This window comes from Macaca mulatta, chromosome 4, assembly GCF_049350105.2.
Source record: "Macaca mulatta isolate MMU2019108-1 chromosome 4, T2T-MMU8v2.0, whole genome shotgun sequence".
Classification (NCBI taxonomy): Eukaryota; Metazoa; Chordata; class Mammalia; order Primates; family Cercopithecidae; genus Macaca; species Macaca mulatta.
The window spans coordinates 180397657-180417493 of record NC_133409.1 but is presented as its reverse complement, the minus strand read 5'-3'; the positions used below and the strand labels follow the sequence as shown (position 1 = coordinate 180417493).

The window sequence follows — 19837 nt, the reverse complement described above, 5'->3', positions numbered from 1 at the left end:
GGATGGCAGATGGCCCTGGGGCAGAAGTGGCCCCAATTTCCAGATTCACCTCTCTGAATTTCCAATTTGTTCTGGATCTTGGCCCAGTAATTCTTTATGTTCAGATTAGCCCTCCCTTGCCTTTGGGCTGATGCTTGTTTTATTTGTTGGGTTTCTAATTGTCTTCAGAGGCCTGAGGTAACTATCTCGCCACTACATAAATTAGATGCTCTCCACATAAAATGCGAATTGGATTCTAGTCTCTGCCCTGGAACTCACCAATTGTTTTGACCTTCAACAATGTACCTATAGCCTATAGGCCTGTTCCCTCATATATAATTTGAGCAGGCTCACTTGGGCCCCTACAATTCAGTTTCTACGTAATGAACATGATTTACTCCAAATCAGAGTGGATTTTAGGATGAGGAACCAAAAGAAAAGACTTACAGAAGGCAGTGCTTTTCCTGAAAACCTGAAATATGGTAAGTATTTTAAGAAAGGGGGAAGAAAGAAAGTGTGATGACAAGAGAGTTGCTAAAATCTTGTTGTTAACCTATGGAATTCCTTACTCCCAACAATGTTGCAAGGCCAAGAATCCCCACTGGCAGCCTTCATTTGTCTAGGATAAGAGCAGTAACAAGAGGCCCGAGACCAGGCTGGCTTGCAGAATCCTCGGACATTTTATTAATTCGTGGTGCCCACTATCCTTGTGAGAGCAAGAAAATGCAGTGTTTCAAGCCCCATTCAAAGAACTACATTTGACAAAGTTTTATATTAGTCCAAGAGCCCCCACCCCATCTCCCCACATAGCCCCGCACAATACCATCTTATTAGCATAACAACCTGTATGGATGAAGGAAGTCAAGAGCCTTAATCAGAAAACACATGAGAAGGCCACGCACGGGAGCTCATGCCTGTAATCCCAGCACTTTGGGAGGCTGAGGTGGGCGGATCACCTGAGGTCAGGAGGTCAGGACCAGCCTGGCCAACATGGCAAAATCCCATCTCTACTAAAAACACAAAAATTAGCTGGGCCTAGTGGTGCACGCCTGTAATCCCAGCTACTCAGGAGGCTGAGGCAAGAGAATCACTTGAACCCAGGAGGCAGAGGTTGCAGTGAGCTGAGATCCTGCCACTGCACTCCAGCCTGGGTAACAGAGCAAGACTCTATCTCAAAAAAAAAAAAAAAAAGAAAAAAAGAGAAAATACATGTGAAGGTGGCTAACAATAAAACCTTTGTTCAGCAGTTTATCTTACTACATGGTTATTTTTGTAGACTCTTGGCATCTTTTATCCTAAGACACCCACTTCTTGATTTCATGCACTGCCACATTAACTACATATTATACATAAAGAAGAACAAAAAAAGGAATGCAGGTTATTACCATTGGCCCTTTAATTGAAGAGTCTAAAAACTAAAGGGCTGTAACAGAATACTAATCCTGCAGAACAACGGATAGAAACATCAGGCGAGACAAGTTTGTCTTCATAACCTGGGCTCTCAGTTGGGGTGCTCTCTTATATTTCAATTGAATATGTGTTTTTAAACCTCCCTTCAACAGTCAGGGTGTCTGTCTATTTCACGGCTCCCAAAATTCTAACTGCAAAATAAATGACCATCTTATCATGTTTTCCCATAGCTGTCAGGAGGATATAGCAATTTCATAGATCACAACATGGTCAAGAATCTACACATCTGATGTATTCTTTTTTTCTCTTTTACTTGATGCATTCAAAAGCAACCACTGGATTTTTTCGATGTAAAAAAAGAAAAGTAGATACCCATGCCAAAATTCATGGGTGTAAACAGCCAACAGAGCCGAACTTAAAAAGAAAATAAAAGATTTGTTTCTGGATATTGGTTTTATTGGTAAAGATAGAAGAACGTTGGCACCATTAAAAACTCAGGTAATAAAGCTCTAAGCTTGATTTTTGTATTGCTACAGTCTCTTTCTTCTAAGGGGAAGAAAATCTGCCCAAGAACAGGATGCTACCTGAGGAATTGTGCCGAATAAAGAAAAGGAATGGATGGTCGGCAGTGAAGTATTCCTCTGGCATCAACATGCAGAAGGTGGCGACGCCCGCTGTAGCGGCTGCCGCCTCTGTTCCCTCTTCATTCACTTCCACGAAGGACTTGTGGACAATTTTTGATATAAAAATATCTCTGGCTCCTGACATGCCAGACAGATCAGCCTTGCTACTGTCAAAGAGATCCTGTACACCTAGGCGGGCAAGGTCTGAGTTGAGGGTGTAACTCTCTTCCAGTTTGAACCTGGGCAAGCTGACATTAACTTCAATGAAATCAAGATTCTCAGGTTTGGTCCACTCGTGCAGCTTTTCCAAAGTCAACTGTTCCTCAATCTGCAATTAAAATGAGGCGAAAGAAGAAGTGATATCAATTTTACATAAGTAAGGCAATAAAGTATTATTTGAATCAAAGGACCCATAATATCAGTTGCTAGTTTCCTTCATGTTTTGTGCCAAAACAGATTCCATTTGGAGAATTTTATTTCTTTCTGGCAATTGATGAAATAGGGCAGAGGTGGTGTTCCAAGTCATCAAAGGTTCAAGTACAGGAACTTTGTACATTGGGTCCATCATCCACTCACTCACTCATCCATCCATCCATCCACCCAGCTACCCAGCAACACAGTCACTCATTCATCCATCCATTCGTTCACCTATCCACCCACCCACCCATCCAACAATCTATCTACCTATCTATCATCCATCCACCCATTTACTCATCCACCCATCCACCCATCCATCTACCCATTCATCCATCCATCCATTCATCCAGGGTTTACTAAACTCCTACCACAATGGATTACTGTGATAGGCCATGACAGCTGCTATTACTTCCAGGTCGAGTAGTGCTAGAAGAAATTTAAAGTATTTCTTCTATTTAGTCTGGATCCCACTGAAGCTGTGGTAATCGGTGAACCTCACTGGAGCTGAAGTAATATCTAATAACTTTAGCTCCTAGGTAAAAATTTAAAAGGCAGATTATGCACTGGATCTAGTTCCTCATCTGAAATGTGACGTGGACATTACTTATATCTACCTTATAGACGGTCGAGAGCATTAAATGAAATGATGTATATAAAGTACTTGACCCATAGTGCTATATAAATGTCAGCTATTATCATTACTATTGTTATAGCTATTGGACTGGAACAGAATCATCACTCTACTTGTTCTAATGGTGCTGATCATTCCTTTTATGAGGCTAGAGATTTTCACTTTACAATCAGAAAAAAAAACTAATGCAAAAATACAACTGAAAGAAAGACCACATTGATTTTTATACAATATATTAAAAGTCTGTACATGCAAATGATTAATATTAGACCCCCTTCCTGATGGCAAGTTTAGCTGGGGAGGAGACAGAGAATACAGAGCAGGCTAGGGTCCCTACACATAATGGAAACCTCATACAAAGTTCACATGAGTAAATAGGCCTAACGTGTCACATGAGGCTTTTTCTGTCTTGTACCCATTGAAAATTTAATTCACTGTCTACATGAATTGTGATGAGAATGAACAGGGTAATAATAGAATTGTATAGTACATGATGAAGATAGATGCTACACTATTTGGGGCTTTTCAATCTTTTTCCTCAGTAAAACAATCCTCATCTTACTGTAATTTCCTCTAAAGTTAATTCAAGAGCCTGTCCATGGGCTGCCACTAACCAGTATTAGATTTAGTATAGATCTTTGATGACCCCATCACAAGCGTCCACTGAAAGTAGAGGGCCGTCTTTCTTGAAAAATGAAACGTCAGCCGGGCACAGTGGCTCCCAGCTCTAGTTCTAGCTACTCAGGAGGCTGAGGCAGGAGGATCGCTGGAAGCCAGGAGGTCTAGACAAGCCTAGACAACATAGTGAGACCTTGTCTCTATAAATAAATGTAAAAAATAAAAAAAAAAAAAAATTAACTTGGGCTTTGGTGTAGCAAGTGTTGATGGGCTACATTTACAAAGGAATGACAAACTATTGGAAAATGAGCCATCAGTGAACACTTAACAAGCACCTGCCTACCATGCAACACACACACCGGAGGAACCACAAAGCACAAAGCCCAGGAGCCATACCTTCTTCAGGCCCGTGGACTCGTCCTCAATGTCATCCGGCAGCAGGATGACCATGCTGAGCTCCTTGCCTTGGTAGGGCAGTTCCAGCACACGGCACTTAAGGTCTTCGATGTAGCCATATGCAAATTTTTTCTTCTGATACATCATTTTCACAGTTTTTGTGTCTTTCTGAATAGTTAAAACAAATCACTGAAATTATTCTCTGCATTCTTTTAGAGCAACGCATGACTCTGTACAGTTACCTCACCTCACCTTATTCAGTCTGAATGGTGCATTCGTCGTGGCCTCTTTCATGAATTTATCCTGCCAGTTTCCCTTGAAATAGATGGCATTTACTAGCACAAGTTTAGTCATGTCATCAACCGTGCCTGAAGCCAGCAGTTCTGGGATTTTCCCTAAAAAAAATCAAGTTAGCTTAAAAAAAAATCCAAATTGGAATTTCAAATTTGAACTGACAATATATTAGCACGGAAATGCAATTCAAATATATACTTTCTACTTAATTTTCATTTAACAAGATACTAAATTAGGAAAGCCCTACTCACTAACACGTCTCTACTTTACATATAACAACCTGTGGGGCAGACCAGGATGACACACAAACTTCCCACAAAGGACTTGACATTTTAAACCAGTCAAATGTGCTGAAAGACTAAAGACAGGAAAATTCTCCTTTTCTGGACTGTATGATAAACAATGAGCCTTATTTTGTAACAAGCATTCTTTTTCAGAAAAAAAAATTCTTAATGAAGATGTCTTTAGTCATCAGTAAATCACTTCTTCAAATCGCTGAGTAGATGCCTACTCTCACAAAAAACATTTCAACAATATCCAAAAGGCAGAACAAGACCAAGCATGGTGGCACACACCTGCAATCCCAGCGCTTTGGGAGGTGGAGATGAGAAGATTCCTTGAGCCCAGAAGGTCGAGGCTGCAGTGAGCCATGATCGCACCACTGCACTCAAGCCTGGGCGACAGAGCAAGACTCTGTCTCTTTTTTTTTTTTTTTTTTTTTGACTGGAGTGCAGTGGCGCAATCTCGGCTCACTGCAAGCTCCGCCTCCCGGGTTCACGCCATTCTCCTGCCTCAGCCTCCCGAGTAGCTGGGACTACAGGTGCCCGCCCCTGCGCCCGGCTAATTTTTTCTATTTTTAGTAGAGACGGGGTTTCACCATGGTCTCGATCTCCTGACCTTGTGATCCGCCCACCTCGGCCTCCCAAAGTGCTGGGATTACAGGCGTGAGCCACCACGCCCGGCCGACTCTGTCTCTTAAAAACAAAAAACAAACAAACAAAAAAACCCAGCAGAACATACTCCATGGAAATAAAGGTCACCTTGGTGACCACAAGTATGGCCGGGAACAATTTGCATAACGGAAGACACGCCTACTGGAGTGGGTTGACTAATACAGGACTAGATAAGAAGAGAGATGTAGTAAAGAAATAAATTGCACCCTAAGAGCAAGTCAGTCCCCACCTACCACACCTTTTTTACTGGACAAGATGTTGGCAAAAAATTTATGACCACAGTAGTTTGTGAATATTGATTTCAGGTATTTCCGTGAAATTCCAGGACATTTCTTCCCATATGTGTATTAGGTAATTTTTGGCAGGCTGGATTCTCCTCAAAATTTTAATTCCTTTTTTTTGCTGTGTTCAGTGTTGGTTTTAACTTTATGTTTTATTTTTTATTATTTTTATTATTATTTTTTAAGATGGAGTCTCACTCTGTTGCCTAGGCTGGAGTGCAGTGGCATGATCTCGGCTCACTGTAATATCCACTTCCCGGGTTCAAGAGATTCTCCTGCCTCAGCCTCCAGAGTAGCTGGGGTTACAGGTGTGCGCTACCACACCCGGCTAATTCTTTTTGTGTTTTTAATAGAGACAGGGTTTCATCATGTTGGCCAAGCTGGTCTTGAACTCCTGACCTCAAATGATCCACCTGCCTTAGGCTCCCAAAGTGCTGGGATTACAGCCATGAGCCACCGTGCCCCGCCAATGTTGGTTTTAACTTTAAAATGTAACTTTAAAAGTTTTGGGGAGCTGGTAAGAAAAAAGGATTTAGCTGCTTGAGTGAAATCATGTTTAAGTTTCCTCTCTGGTGAACTTCTAACATGTGAGAGCTGTCCAGCAACGTGCAGTGCAGAGTGCACACACCGGGAGTGTCCTCTGACTGTAATCACAATGTGTGCCAGGACTGTGGGAGCTGGGGAGGGAATAACTGCAGGTGTGAAAGGCGGACTGAGGAAAGGAATGACACGACCAGCGCATAATGATTCCATTCTGCCCAGGCGCTCACCTTCTGTCTGTCCTTTGACCCACTGGTTTATGGTCTTCCTTGCCTCTTCAGTGGCATGCTGAAAATCCACACTGGCCAGGTCAGCACCATATGTTTTCTGAGTCGAAGCCAAGAACTCCTATTTAAAAAAAGAGAAAGGAAATATACTCCTACTCCATGTTGAAATTGTTTTCTACAATCCCGAAAAGCAACAGAAATTGTCCTAAAAGGCTACAATTCCATATAACACAAAATTTCAAACTCTTATAGTTTTTCTTATAGTAGTAAAAAACATTTAACATTAAATTTAGTATCTTAGCCATTTTTAACTGTGCATTCCAGTAGTGGTAAGCCTAACCCTTATACTGCTGTTGTTATATAAAAATTACCACTCTTTTCTGATCTTTGACTAAGATTTCACAAATACTGATTGTACTCTTGCTTCAGTAAAACCTCCAGGAGCTATGTTTTCACTAAGACTGTAACACAAAATCATCAAGTCACTTAAAGTTTGCATTCTGTCATGTTTGCCTTCCGGATTGTTTTTGCCATGTTTGCCTTCTGTATTGTTTTTCTGAAAGTTTACAAATATTAAAACTGACTTTCATGACTTGATTGTGCTAGAAAAATATCTGCACTGTCTAGTGGGGTTTTAGAATGTGAAGGGCAAAGTACTTACAGGGAGGAAATTGTAAGTTTTCTCTCCATATAATCTATTAGCAAGTTTCAGAATATAAGACGCTCCAGGTTTGTTGATCTCAGCGTTCAGACTCTGGAATCTTGAATGAATCTCTTCAACCGTGTTGAAATGAAAAGTCTAAAATAAAGGAAACATTCTTTCTACAGCCATTTATTTTGAAACTATAAAGTGATTCCTTGGTGTTTCCTTCTATCAAATTAATGTGTTTTTATTACTAATTATTGATGATCCCAAACCCAACACTTCATTAATTTGTCACTGCAGAACAAACAATAGGAAATCCAAAATGTATGACTTTGTGAGACAGAATGATTACAACTTTAGACATTGCTTTTACATCACTCTTTGTTACACTAGCAGGTCCACAAATGTGGATGGTTAATACACTAAATATTTATATATGTCTGCCTTTTCCAAAGAAAATAATAAATGGTATGTTCATATTTATATTCTGTATCAAATATAATTTTACTGAACGTTCCCAGAAATAAGCAGTAAAAATAGGATTCATCCTCTATTCAGAACCACAAAGATATTAGACTGAGGCTTTTAAAATTTTATTACCCTATTAACATCAGTAACTCACTTATTTTAAAATAACTTCCTTAAACTTAACATTCTGGCAAAAGTTTAATTCTCCATGTATCAGTTACAAATCAAGTGGCCCTTTGTGGTTTTATGAGACCTAGGCTGGTTCCTTTATGATTATGACACAAAGAACAAAATTGCGTAGGGTAGGAAGTCCACATTACTCACTGAGATATGGAATGTTTGCACTGTGCCTACGCTCCATCTGCTTTAATGGAAATGAGGGAGGAGTCCTTAAAACTATTCTTTGCTGAGGTTTTCAAGTCCCTGGAAAGCCTCAAGCTAGCAACTGATATAACCCCGCAAGAAGCAACTAACAATGAGTAACAGAGGTTTTTTTTTTTTTTTAATGGATTTAAAAATATATTTAAAATGCTTTCATATCTAACGCGATGAGTAATAGAAGCTTCGCAGCCCCTTGAACTTGAATCCCGGGCTGCACCTTGTCAAGGAACAGGGGCCGTGTCATTCACAGCAGGTATGTTAGAAGAGCCCCTACTTTTACCACTCTTTTCTGCTGGCCTTCGAGAGAGCGAGCTAGAGTTCTCTTCTCAGAATTAAAGAGTATCAAACACAGAAGGACAAGAAGTGACCTGTCACATTGCCAAGGGCTGGGTCCTGCTCCCAAAGCTGCTGGGTGTCCCCCTCACCTCCCCTGCAGGGCGTGCTATGCCACAGCCCACTAAGCCATGCTCAGCACCCTGGGACTATAGAACCACAGGGTCACTTTTTCTCTTTTCCTTGGAAAAAAGCAATGCCACTATCTCCACTATAATGCATTCCCTATGTCTCACTCCTCTCATTATGCTTGAATCATGTTATGTAACAGGCAATATTTATGAGTTGCATATCATCCACCATATGCAAAGCAAAAACTGGAAGCTGCTAGCTCAGGAGGATGTAGTATGGCTTTCAGGAAAGTTGCCAGGTTCATCCACTGGAACAGAAGACTCGCCCTGCAGGGATTTTTGTCAGCTTTGCTCACTGCTATCTCCGCAGCAACACAAAAAAACAGTTCCTGGTATGTGGTAGGTACTTAGGAAAAACCTGATGATGAATGAAAGCCTGCCTACAAGTGTGACTTTTCTGACAGTCTGATCTCATAAAAATACAGTTTCGAAAACACACTAAGGGCTCAAAGGCACAACCTTTCCATAAAGACCGTCCATTCGTAGGGAGATGGAAGGAAAGCAGACCCTTTCTGTCGTTTCTGCTGACCTTGGACAGCTGTGCTGCCGTGTTCCCTCTGGTCCCCAGAAAGACCATGGCCATCGCAGATGAAATGCTGAAGGGAGAGATGAAGATATTTCCAGCCGGATTGTGCTCACTCAAGGCCAGGAACAGGTCCAAGGCGAAGCGGGTGTTTGCTGAGCTCAGCTGCTCCATGGTGAAAACTGCAACACAGAACAGGGTCCCCCTGGTGCCCACTGCCCATGCCAGCAGATTAGGCAGCACTCGTTCCCCCAGAAGCTTCCTCCACTTCTGCCAGCCACCCTGTGGCACCCTTGATCTTGTACTTTCTCTCCGCCTTTTTATTCCAGCAGGGCAAGAACACTTTCCCAGGCCCACAAATGTGGGACCATGCTGGCCAAGGATTCAGCAGTTACAGGGGATTTTAGGGCACCCAGGGGAGCCCTAAAGGGCTCTGGCCTTGCGGACAGGTGAGTCTGGGGGGTGGGGTGGGGTGGGGCAGGCCCTAGCCACCCCAGCTTTAGCATAGCCACCCAGCCCTGGGTCCTCCCAACCTATGTTTGGGAGCGCAGGTGCTTCTGAGCCTGTGATTCAAGTCTGATTCACTGGGCAATGAATCCATTGCCTACCTTCACCTGAACTAACAGCATTCTATCAAAGACTCATAGCTACCTACTATGCATTAAAACTCTGGCAAAGGTATCACTGTAATTATTATAATAATATAAGTCTTCCTTATTTTTGAGGTTCAAAAGGCATAAGAGGTCCAGTGCCCAAAGTCTCAGAGCCGGTGTAGGATGTGCCAGTTTGGAAACCCACCACCGTCCAGGGTCTGGCGGTGCAGCATCCCATCCGCCACCCACTAGCCCATCTGGATCTCCACTCTCAGAGCCCTAATTTCCCCAAGGACAGGCAAAGAAGAACGGTACTGCCCGCTGGGCAGCTGACTTCTCCTTGTTGTGCAATCGTCTCTAGAATCGCACGGGGTTCCTCCTCTCTCTCCCTGCAGCTGCAGATAGGAGCAGTGCTCGACCCTGAGCTGCCTGGAAACTGTCACAAACAGCTCTGGGAGGAAGGGAATTCAGGGAGAAAGGACAACATTCTAATCTCGGGTTTCAGTCTTGCCCTTCCGCCTGCATCTGTCGTCCTCCCTCCTCCCTCCCAGGCTGGCCGGGCCTGCGCCCAGGCAAGGGCGGGGGATCAGAGGTCGCCTGTCTCGGACGCGGCGCCCGGAAGGGATGGGGGCGCCAAGCGGGTGGGGGGCGCGCAGGGAGCTTCCGGGCTGATGGGCCTGAGCCTGGGGCGGGGGTGGGGTGCTGGGCTGGAAGCTGAGCGAGGGGGCCTGGCCTCTCCCCCCAGCTCGCCGCCGCGCCACCGCTCCGAGTCCCGGCCTTACCCGATACGCTGCCAAGGCACGCTCCGGGCTCCGAGCTGGGTGCGAGCTGTGGGAGGAAGCACCGAGGGCCGCTGCCCTTATACCATGCGGAAGCGCCACCCGGGCCAGCAGCCGCGGGCGGGGCGGCGGCCCTTCCCTGGGACCGCCGAGGAGTCAGAGCTCCCGGGGTTGCCTAAGTGGAAGCAGAAATGAGCGTGGCTTCCGGGCAGCGCCCTCCTCGGGGCATCCGCGCCTTTCTCAGTTCTAAGCCTTTCCCGGAATCGCTGGCAAGGACCTGAAGAGCTTTTTCTTACTAAGGTGTGAATGACTGACACGACATAGTGTGACACCTCTTAGAGGGCAAATGACTCCCTTTGAGTCCTATCTATATTGGAAGCTTTCTTTGAGAGAAGGAAGAAAATTTGGGGATCTTGCATAGGGAAAAAGAGGGACCCCCAGAATCAGATAAAACAGAACCAGTTCCAAACACCTGCTCTCTGTTTCCAAGATGACAGCTTGCTGCTGCATCCTCAATGGTGGAAAGTGGAAGGGCAAAAGGGGCCAAATCCCATGTGAAGTCTCTTGTACAAGGGGCTAATCCCACTCATGAGGAAGGTGTCCTCATGATCTCATCACCTCCTAAAGGCACCACCTCTTAGCATTGCATTGAGGATTGTTTCAGCATGAATTTTGGAGGGGACACAGACATACAAAGCATAGCATTTTGCCCCCGTCCTCCAAATTCATGCCCTTCTCACATACAAAATGCATGCATTGTATCCCAGTGGCCCCCAAAGTTCCAGTATCAACTTTAAAATGTAAGTCCAAAGTCTCTTCTAAATATCTTCTAAATTGGCCGGGTGCGATGGCTCAAGCCTGTAATCCCAGCACTTTGGGAGGCCGAGACGGGTGGATCACGAGGTCAGGAGATCGAGACCATCCTGGCTAACACGGTGAAACCTCGTCTCTACTAAAAGATACAAAAAATTAGCCGGGCGAGGTGGTGGGCGCCTGTAGTCCCAGCTACTAGGGAGGCTGAGGCAGGAGAATGGCGTGAACCTGGGAGGCGGAGCCTGCAGTGAGCCGGAGATCGCGCCACTGCACTCCAGCCTGGGCTACAGAGCAAGACTCCATCTCAAAAAAAAAAAAAAAAAAAAAAAAAAAAAAAAAAATTTCTTCTAAATTAGAAAGGCATAAGATTCAAGGTACAATTCATCCTAAGTGAAATTCCCCTCCAGCTATGAGCCTGTGAAATCAAACAGGTTACATGCCTTCAAAATACAGTGGTGAGACAGGCATAGGACGGACATTCCCATTCCCAAAGGGAGAAACAGGCCAGAATAAAGGAGTATCTGGTCCCAAGTAAGTCCAAACCCAATAAGGCAAACAGCATTACATCTTGGGGCTTCAGAATCATCTTCTTCGATGCTGTGTCCCCCATTCCGAGCACATGGGGGTGGGGACTGGGTCCCCTAGGGTCCAGGGGGCCCACTCCCATGGATTTGCCCAGTGCAACCCATGCAGCAACTCTCACAGATTGAAGTCTAGGCTCTCCCAGGATAGACTTGCATGCTCGTGGCTGTACAGTTCTGGGTTCTCAGGGACAGCCCTGTTCCCACAGCTCCACTAGCTATTACCCTAGTTGGGGCTCTCTGCAGTGGCCCCAATCCCACTGCTCCACTAAACATTGCCCTAGTGAGGGCTTTCTGCAGCAGCCTCACCTCAGTGACAATTCTCTGACTGGGCCCCCGGGCTCCCCAAGACATCCTTCAAAATCTAGAAGGAGGTGGCCGTATCTCCACAGTTCGTGCACTCTGTACACCTGCAGAGTTAGCATCTCGTGGACACGCCAAGGCTTACAGGAAGGGTAGCCTGACAAGGGCCTGCATGAGCCACACCTGAGATGGTGGCCAAAGAGTGCTGCACCAGAATGTGGAGGGACGGGGGTGGGCAGAGACTTGAGGCAGCCCTAGGCAGCAAGCCCCAAGGTTCCATGGTGTCCTGAGTCCTCCCTTAAAACCGTCTGCCCTCAGGATCCTGGCACTCTGAAATGGGGATGGAGATCCAGCACCGGTAACCTCTGAAATGCCTTTGGGTTCATTCTTCCATTGTCTTGATAAATAGCATCTGGCTTCCTTCTATACATACTCACCTTATTATCAAATGTGATCCTGACCACACTCTTAGTGTTCTCTCCCAAACATGCCTTTTCATTCTTTACATGGCCAGGCTGAGAATTTTCCAAATCTTTAAGCTCTGCTTCCCTCTTGATTATAAACTCCATCTTTAATTCATTCTCTCTGCCCACATTTTACTATAAGCAGTCAAGAGAAGCCATGCTGCACTCTCAACACCTTGCTCAGAGATTTCTTCCACCAAATATCCTAGTTTATTGCCTTTAAGTTCTGCCATTCAGAAAACACTAGGACACAGACACAATTCAGCCAAATTCATTGCCACGGTGTAACAAGGATGACCTTTCCTCCAGTTTCCTTTTAAGATCTCATCAAAACTGTCTTTACCATCTATACTTCTAACTGCATTCTGATCATGACCACTTAATTAATCTCCAAGAAGATTTAGACTCTCCCTACAGCTCTCCTTGTCTTCTGAGCCCTCACCCTTAATTTCCCTTAATGCTCTGTTCATGTCTATATAGGCTTTTTCCAGCATGCATCTCCAAATTTCTTCCAGCCTCTACCCATTAGTCAGTTTCAAAGCTGTTTCCACATATTTAGGTATTAGTTATAGCAACATCCCACTTCTCAGTATCAATTTCTGTCATCATCCATTTTTGCTGCTATAAATGAATACCTGTGATTGGGCAATTTATTAAAAACAGAAATTTATTGCTCACAGTTCTGGAGGCTGGGAAGTCCAAGAATAAGGCACCAACATATTTGGTGCCTGGTGTGGGCTGCTCTCTGCTTCCAAAATGGCACCTTGTTAATGCATCTAAGGAGGAAATACAGTGTCTTCATGTGCTGGTGGGAGGGATGGAAAGGGATGAATGCACTCCTTCAGGGGCCCAAATTCCACCCACGAGGGTTCTGCCCTCATGACTTCATCACGTCTTAAGGCTCTACCTCTTAAAATTATCACATTGGTGATAAAGTTTCAACATACGAATTTTGGGGAGACACATTCAGCCCATAACATCTCTTCTGCCATGTGAGGACACAGCACTTGTCCCTTCTGCCTTTCCCACCAGATGAGAACACCACAAGAAAATGCCTTCATCAGACACTGAGTGCGCACCTGCAGATCTTGAACTTCCCAGCCTTGGACTTCCCAGCCTCCAGAACTGTAAGAAATCGGTGTCTAGTGTTTACAAGGTGCTTTGATAAAGCAGCAGGAAAAGACTACGACAAGGGCTCTTCTTGAGAAGCTGGATTTGTTCTTATCCCCCTCGTCTAGGAGAAATGTGTGGACACTGCCACATTACTGCCCCCTTGAGTCTTCCTAGCTCATCTCATCCGACAATAATACGGAGAAGTGTCAGTCTCCTAAGCGTTTTTCCTTATTCTCCTTCACCTGGAATTATTCCTGAATTATTCCTCCTGCTCCCAGCTCCTGAAAGTAGAACTTAGACTTTTTCTGGCCCTTCAAACTAGCTGCTACTGATCACCCAGAACTCTCAGAAGCATCTTGAGAATTTTTTTCTTCACTCTTCAAAAGTCATTTTGAATTAGCTTGTTTTCTTGTTCAGTTTAAGAAAGTGCTATTAAGTGAATTGTGACACTTTGAGTAAACTTGCAGCATGGTGAAATTAAAAGTCTCACAATAGAGTTTTGTAAATATGTTAAATATAATTCTTGTGGGTAAATTTTTCCATATTGTGCTCGCTGGATAATGTATTTTATTTTAGGTGCTCAATTCCTCAAAACACAAAATTTGTAGTAATCCACTAGCAGTTCAGCAATTGGAAACATTTTAAACTAAAGAAAAAGCAATTTTTATGTGCCATAGCCTGTATTTACTATAGCAAAGGAGAAATATGAAAATAATTATTAAACTTATTTTAATAAATAATTTTTCCAGCCTGGGCAACATAGGGAGACCCCATCTCTAAAAAACTTTAAAACTTAGCTAGGTGTGGTGGTACACACCTGTGTCCCAGCTACTTGGGAGGTTGAGGTGAGAGGATCACTTGAGCCCAGGAGTTGCGTGAGGCTGCAGTGAGCTAGGATCGCGCCACTACACTCCAACCTGGGTGACAAAGTGAGAACCTGTCTCAAAAACAAAAAAACAAAAAACACCAAAAAACTAATTTGTAACTTATAAACACAACTAGAAAAATAACACAAAATTATTTTACAGATAATGTTTTCTTATAACAGTCTGAGAATTTTGGGTGAGACTAATTTCATGACAGTGAATAATTTTGGCCCCTGGACAGTGGTTGCAGATAACAAGACACTCCAGGAAAGTCTAAAATCAGTTACTTTTTCCTATCTTAAGCAGCTTACGTGATTGAAATGAAAGAAACAGATAAAATAATCTCTCAGGGTTTCTTCTTTTTTCTTTTTTCTTTTTTCTTTTTTTTGAGACAGAGTCTCGCTGTGTTACCCAGACTGGAGTGCAGTGGTGTGATCTTGATTCTGCTCACTGCAACCTCCGCCTCCCAGGTTCAAGCGATTCTTCTGCCTCAGCCTCCTGAGTAGTTAGGACTACAAGTGTGCATCACCATGCCCAGCTAATTTTTTGTGTTTTTGGTAGAGACAGGGTTTCTCCATGTTGGCCAAGCTGTTCTCGAACTCCCGACCTCAAGCAATCTGCCTGCCTCAGCCTCCCAAAGTGCTGGGATTACAAGCAGGCCACCACGCCTGGCCAGGGATTCTTTTAGTCCTTTTATTTTCTGCCAAATAATGGAACAAACCTAGCATTAAAGTTTCAGCTGTGCAACATAGCTTCATCCTCCAGAGGGCAGAATTCCATCATTTATAAAATACAAATCACTGGCTTCCGCTGAGACGTAAATGCCAGGACATCATGTAATTTTTCCTCTTCAGTCAAGCTTGGTCCTCTCACTGGGGTAGCTAGAAGGTCTATAATTTAATTTTCTATTGCAAATATCCATGTAAGCAGTCCACTGGGGACTTCCTCTGACCTTGCATCCTTTTCCTTTCCCCCTCATTTCACCAGCTTCCTTTCAGTGTCTCACCTTAGAAGGCTCATTTTCTTTCAGATCTTTGTCCCTGATATTGCCTCTTTCTAGATGGCTCACCCCTTCCTCTAATTCTGGTCTCGGCTCAATGCCACCTCTTCCCTGAGCTCTTCCCTGGCTTCTGTTCTCATCCCGAGTTACTTTCTGTTTGCTTTGTAGTCTCAGGCACCATCAGAAACTGGTTGCCTATCTCCTTCAAGAGAACATAGCATCAGGAGAATAAGACTTTGACCCAGTTGTTCACTGCTGCATCCCCAGTATCTAAAACACCTAGCATATAGTAGTTGTTTAGGAAAGTTTGTCGAATAAGTGAATGAAGGTTATAGCTCAGAACAAACCAAGCCATGTGGACAGATGATATGGCATTGCTCAGTTCAGTTTCTTGATGAATAACAAGGAGAATAAAAAGCTCTCTAAACTGCATGTATAGAATAACCAATTTGAATGAAAATGGAGCTTCAACAAGAGGAATTCAGGTCCCAGTATAAATAGCAAGATACAGGAAACAAAGTACATGACAGAAACGATATGCATGGCATAATCATCGTGCAAAAAGTCTGCCTAGGAATTCAGAACGAAGAAAGAGGGATTTACCGAAGCCTCCGATTATTACTCTGAGGACAAGATAAACAAGAGTAAGCTGATGTTGGAATAAAGGATTGACCGGGCGCGGTGGCTCACGCCTGTAATCCCAGCACTTTGGGAGGCTGAGGCGGGTGGATCACCTGAGGTCAGGAGTTGGAGACCAGCTCGGCCAACATGGAGAAACCCCATCTCTACTAAAAATGCAAAATTAGCCAGGCATGGTGGCGCATACCTGTAATCCCAGCTACTCAGAAGGCTGAGGCTCGAGAATCGCTTGAACCCGGGAGGCAGAGGTTGCAGTGAGCTGAGATGGTGCCTGGGCAACAAGAATGAAACTCCGTCTCAAAAAAAAAAAAAAAAAGGATTGTTAGCTAGCTATAGAAATGACCCAAAATTGCCAGACGTGGTGGCTCATGCCTGTAATCCTAGCACTTTGGGAGGCTGAGGCAGGTGGATCATCTGAGGTCAGGAGTTTGAGACCAGGCTGGCCAACATGGTGAAACCCTGTCTCTACTAAAAATACAAAAATTAGCTGGGCGTGATGGCATTCGCCTGTAATTCCAGGTACTTGGGAGGCTGAGGCAGGAGAATTGCTGGAACCTGGGAGGCAGAGGTTGTGGTGAGCCAAGACCGCACCACTGTACTCCCGCCTGGGCAACAGAGTGAGACTCTGTCTCAAAAAAAAAAAAAAAGAAAGAAAGAAAAGAAGTGACCTAAAATTGTGGCTCACTTGGGAGGGAGGTGTCTGAAGGTATACCAGGGGGCTCTGCCTGTGTGTGCTCCTGTCTCACCCTCTCACAAACAACTCTGATGGAAGCGTAGCGAGCCACGAAGAGGAAATTTTCAGATCGCACAGGCCTATTGCAGTGGATGACAGAATCGAGACTTGAAAGAACTCCACTAGCTGAAATGTCATCCCAGACCAATACGAAGAAATGTAATAATGATAATATAGATGTTTTAAATTCAGATTTAAAAAAAATCAATTCTGCCAATGCCAGAAATGGGGGGCCTATTTTAGTAGCACTTCACATGAAGAAAAATCTGAAATTTTAACTGTTCACAAACTCAATATTCACCAATATGGTGAGGAAAGTTTTAGCACTGATAGAAGCATAGCAGCCACATCCAGTAAGGGGGGAGGGGCCATGCCCCACACTCTGGCCTGACCTGACCTGAGATGGCTTTCAGATAAGGGTGCCACCCGTAGTCAGAGGGAGACGAGGGTGATATTCTGTGGGGGAATTTCGGAAGGAATTGGATTTGCTTCATTCAAAGGATAAGATGCTGAAATGAGAGAAAACCATCAGGAAGATCTGGACAACACAATACGGAAATTTGAAGGAAGCTTTCGTGGCAAGAGGACCTGGGTCTGAATCCCAGTGCTGCCTCTTACTGGTTGGGTCCTTGAGGCGAATTTCTCACATCCTCACAGACCCGGCTGCATCATCTACGATTGGGGATAGTAACGGCAATCTCCTAAGGTTTTTGGGTAGATTAAATGAAATGTCTGTAAAGGTTAGGATCAATCTAGACACAGTCCAGAAGGTGCAAGAGCACTTGCGTCGCCCGCAGTCCACGTGCAATAACTGCTTGTTGGAGCTTAGGCTGCCTAAGCGTGTTTCAGGTATGGCAACAGGAAGCTGAATGCAAATGAGAGCACGGCCCAGGAGCCACAACCTCTAGCCCCACCCACTGGCGACACACAGCACAATTCACGACAGACACTTACCAACCAGTGAGATTAGATGACAGACAGACCAGAATGCTTGTTCCAACACCACCTGGGTGGGGAACACCTAGTCAACCTTCCACAAGTGTAGGTGCTGTCGCATGGAGCACCGTGTCATGGCCAGCAGGCTCCTTCTGCGTGGCTCTGGGGACTGATGATGGATGTGTCAGAAGCAGTGTGATGTCAAGAACTTTCTCATACACGAACGGGAAGCCCTCCATGGAAATGCGATGCTCGTTTTTGTCACTGAAGCCAACTTGATAATCTACTCAGGGATAGTGAGGAGGAAATTTTTACTTTGGACCAAGAGTGAATGAGTTAACATCAAAGTTCTAAATGTTGTTCTTAATTCTAAATTGTCTATGAATTCAGCAACTTGGGCTACATTTTTGTAAGGAACCCAGCAACAGCCCAGCACTCCGGACAGATGCAAGGGACAAAGCAGAGGCGGACGCACCTGCTTTTTAAAAACACCTGGGACCGGGCGCGGTGGCTCACGCCTGTAATCCCAGCACTTTGGGAGGCCGAGGTAGGTGGATCATCTGAGGTCAGGAGTTTGAGACCAGGCTGGCCAACATGGTGAGACCCCGTCTCTACTAAAAATACAAAAAGTTAGCCAGACATGGTGGTGCATGCCTGTAATCCCAGCTACTCAGGAGGCTGAGGCAGGAGAATTGCTTGAACCCAGGAGGCAGAGGTTGCAGTGAGCTGAGATCAAGCCCCCTGTGCTCTAGCCTGGGCAAGAGAGTGAGACTCCGTCTCAAAAAAAAAATTATCTATCTATCTATCTATCTATCTATCTATCTATCTATCTATGCACCTGGGAGCCTTGATGTAGGACTCTGTGTAACAGCAGCATTGTAGGGGATGGCTCAGACCTGAGCTCCACACCAGGGTTCTCAGCTCCCACCCCAAGTGTTGACCTGGTGATCTGCCGGGGGACAGCCTTTGGGACCCTTTCCCTGTCTCTTCTGACATTTCCTTTACAGGAAAAGCAGAGCAGAATATGTAACTCATTTCATTTCCTTAAGCACTTTCTCCTCGGTATATGTTTTTTAATAGTTTTTAATTTTTATTTTAGTTTTTTGAGACCAAGTCTCGCTCTATTGCCCAGGCTAGAAGGCAGTGGCACGATCTCAGCTCACTGCAACCTCTGTCTCCCAGGTTCCAGCAATCCTCCTGCCTCAGCCTCCCAAGTAGTTGGGATAATTTTTTGTATTTTTTAGTAGAGACAGGGTTTCGCCATGTTGCCCAGGCTGGTCTCGAACTCCGGAGCTCAGATGATCCACCCACCTCGGCCTCCCAAAGTGCTGGGATTAGAGGCATGAGCCATCACACCCAGCTTGTTTAAGATATTATGAATTTCAAGGGTACTTATAGTTTCAGTAAGTTCTAGCTAAAATGTAAAAATTTAAGCCATTTTTTTTTTCTTAGAGACAGAGTCTTGCTCTGTCAACCAGACTGGAATGCAGTGGTACCATCATAGCTCACTGTAGATTGGACCTCCTGGGCTCAAGTGATCCTTCTGCCTTAGCCTCCTGAGTAGCTGGGACTACAGGTGTACATGCCTGGTTAATTTTTTTTTCTGTACAGACAGTGTCTTGCTATGTTGCCCCGGCTGGTCTCAAATTTCTGGGCTCACGTGTTCCTCCCACTTTGGCCTCCCAAAGCACTAAGATTATAGGCGTGTATCAGCCAGTGTGCCAGGTCCCTATACTCATTTAAAAAAAAAAAAGAGACAGAGAGGGACAAATAAAATTTAGTCATGTAAGCAGGAATGACCTCAGTGTCTAATCCCTCTCCCCTCTGCAGAGGTCGGGTGGGGCTGAACATTCTGGCCCTTTAAATATGGACTTGATCTCTCTGGCATGGCCAGCCCCTCTCTTGAAGCTCTCTAAAGGCCACTTTGAGGCACCTCGTTGGCATAAGCTCAGGCATAGTCAGAAGGAGCTCCTTACAAATAAACAGACACCCTTATCACTTGGGAAATTCCAGGAAGTGTTGAAGCTCTGTGCCAGGAACCAAGAACTAAGACCAAATATATTTTCGTTTTTATTTTACGTATTTATTTATTTATTTTTATTTTTTGAGATGGAGTTTCACGCTTGTTGCCCAGGCTGGAGTGCAATGGTGCGATCTCTGCTCACT

At 44.6% G+C, this 19837-nt stretch overlaps 1 protein-coding gene across 2 annotated transcripts; it reads right to left on the bottom strand.

Annotated features, from left to right (window-relative positions):
- Nucleotides 1-1823: 1823 nt before the first annotated feature.
- SERPINB1 (serpin family B member 1) lies at nt 1824-10276 on the bottom strand. 2 transcript variants are annotated; one of them, XM_028846756.2, is made up of 7 exons: nt 9650-10276; nt 8858-9033; nt 7031-7168; nt 6373-6490; nt 4327-4469; nt 4075-4242; nt 1824-2340 (listed from the first exon to the last, which is right to left on the bottom strand). In XM_028846756.2, the coding sequence occupies exons 1-7, from the start codon at nt 9675-9677 to the stop codon at nt 1936-1938; spliced, it is 1176 nt and encodes a 391-aa protein (XP_028702589.1). In that variant the 5' UTR covers nt 9678-10276; the 3' UTR covers nt 1824-1935.
- Nucleotides 10277-19837: the final 9561 nt, after the last annotated feature.

What these genes read in the sequence shown, in the direction of transcription:
- SERPINB1 (XM_028846756.2), bottom strand. Translation starts at nt 9,677, where the DNA reads ATGCTGCACCGCCAGACCCTGGACGGTG. An exon ending in CGGCAGCACAGCTGTCCAAG is followed by an intron (nt 7,169 to 8,857) that starts GTCAGCAGAAAC and finishes CCTTTATTTTAG; the next exon opens with ACTTTTCATTTCAACACGGT. An exon ending in CACCATTCAGACTGAATAAG is followed by an intron (nt 4,243 to 4,326) that starts GTGAGGTGAGGT and finishes TTAACTATTCAG; the next exon opens with AAAGACACAAAAACTGTGAA.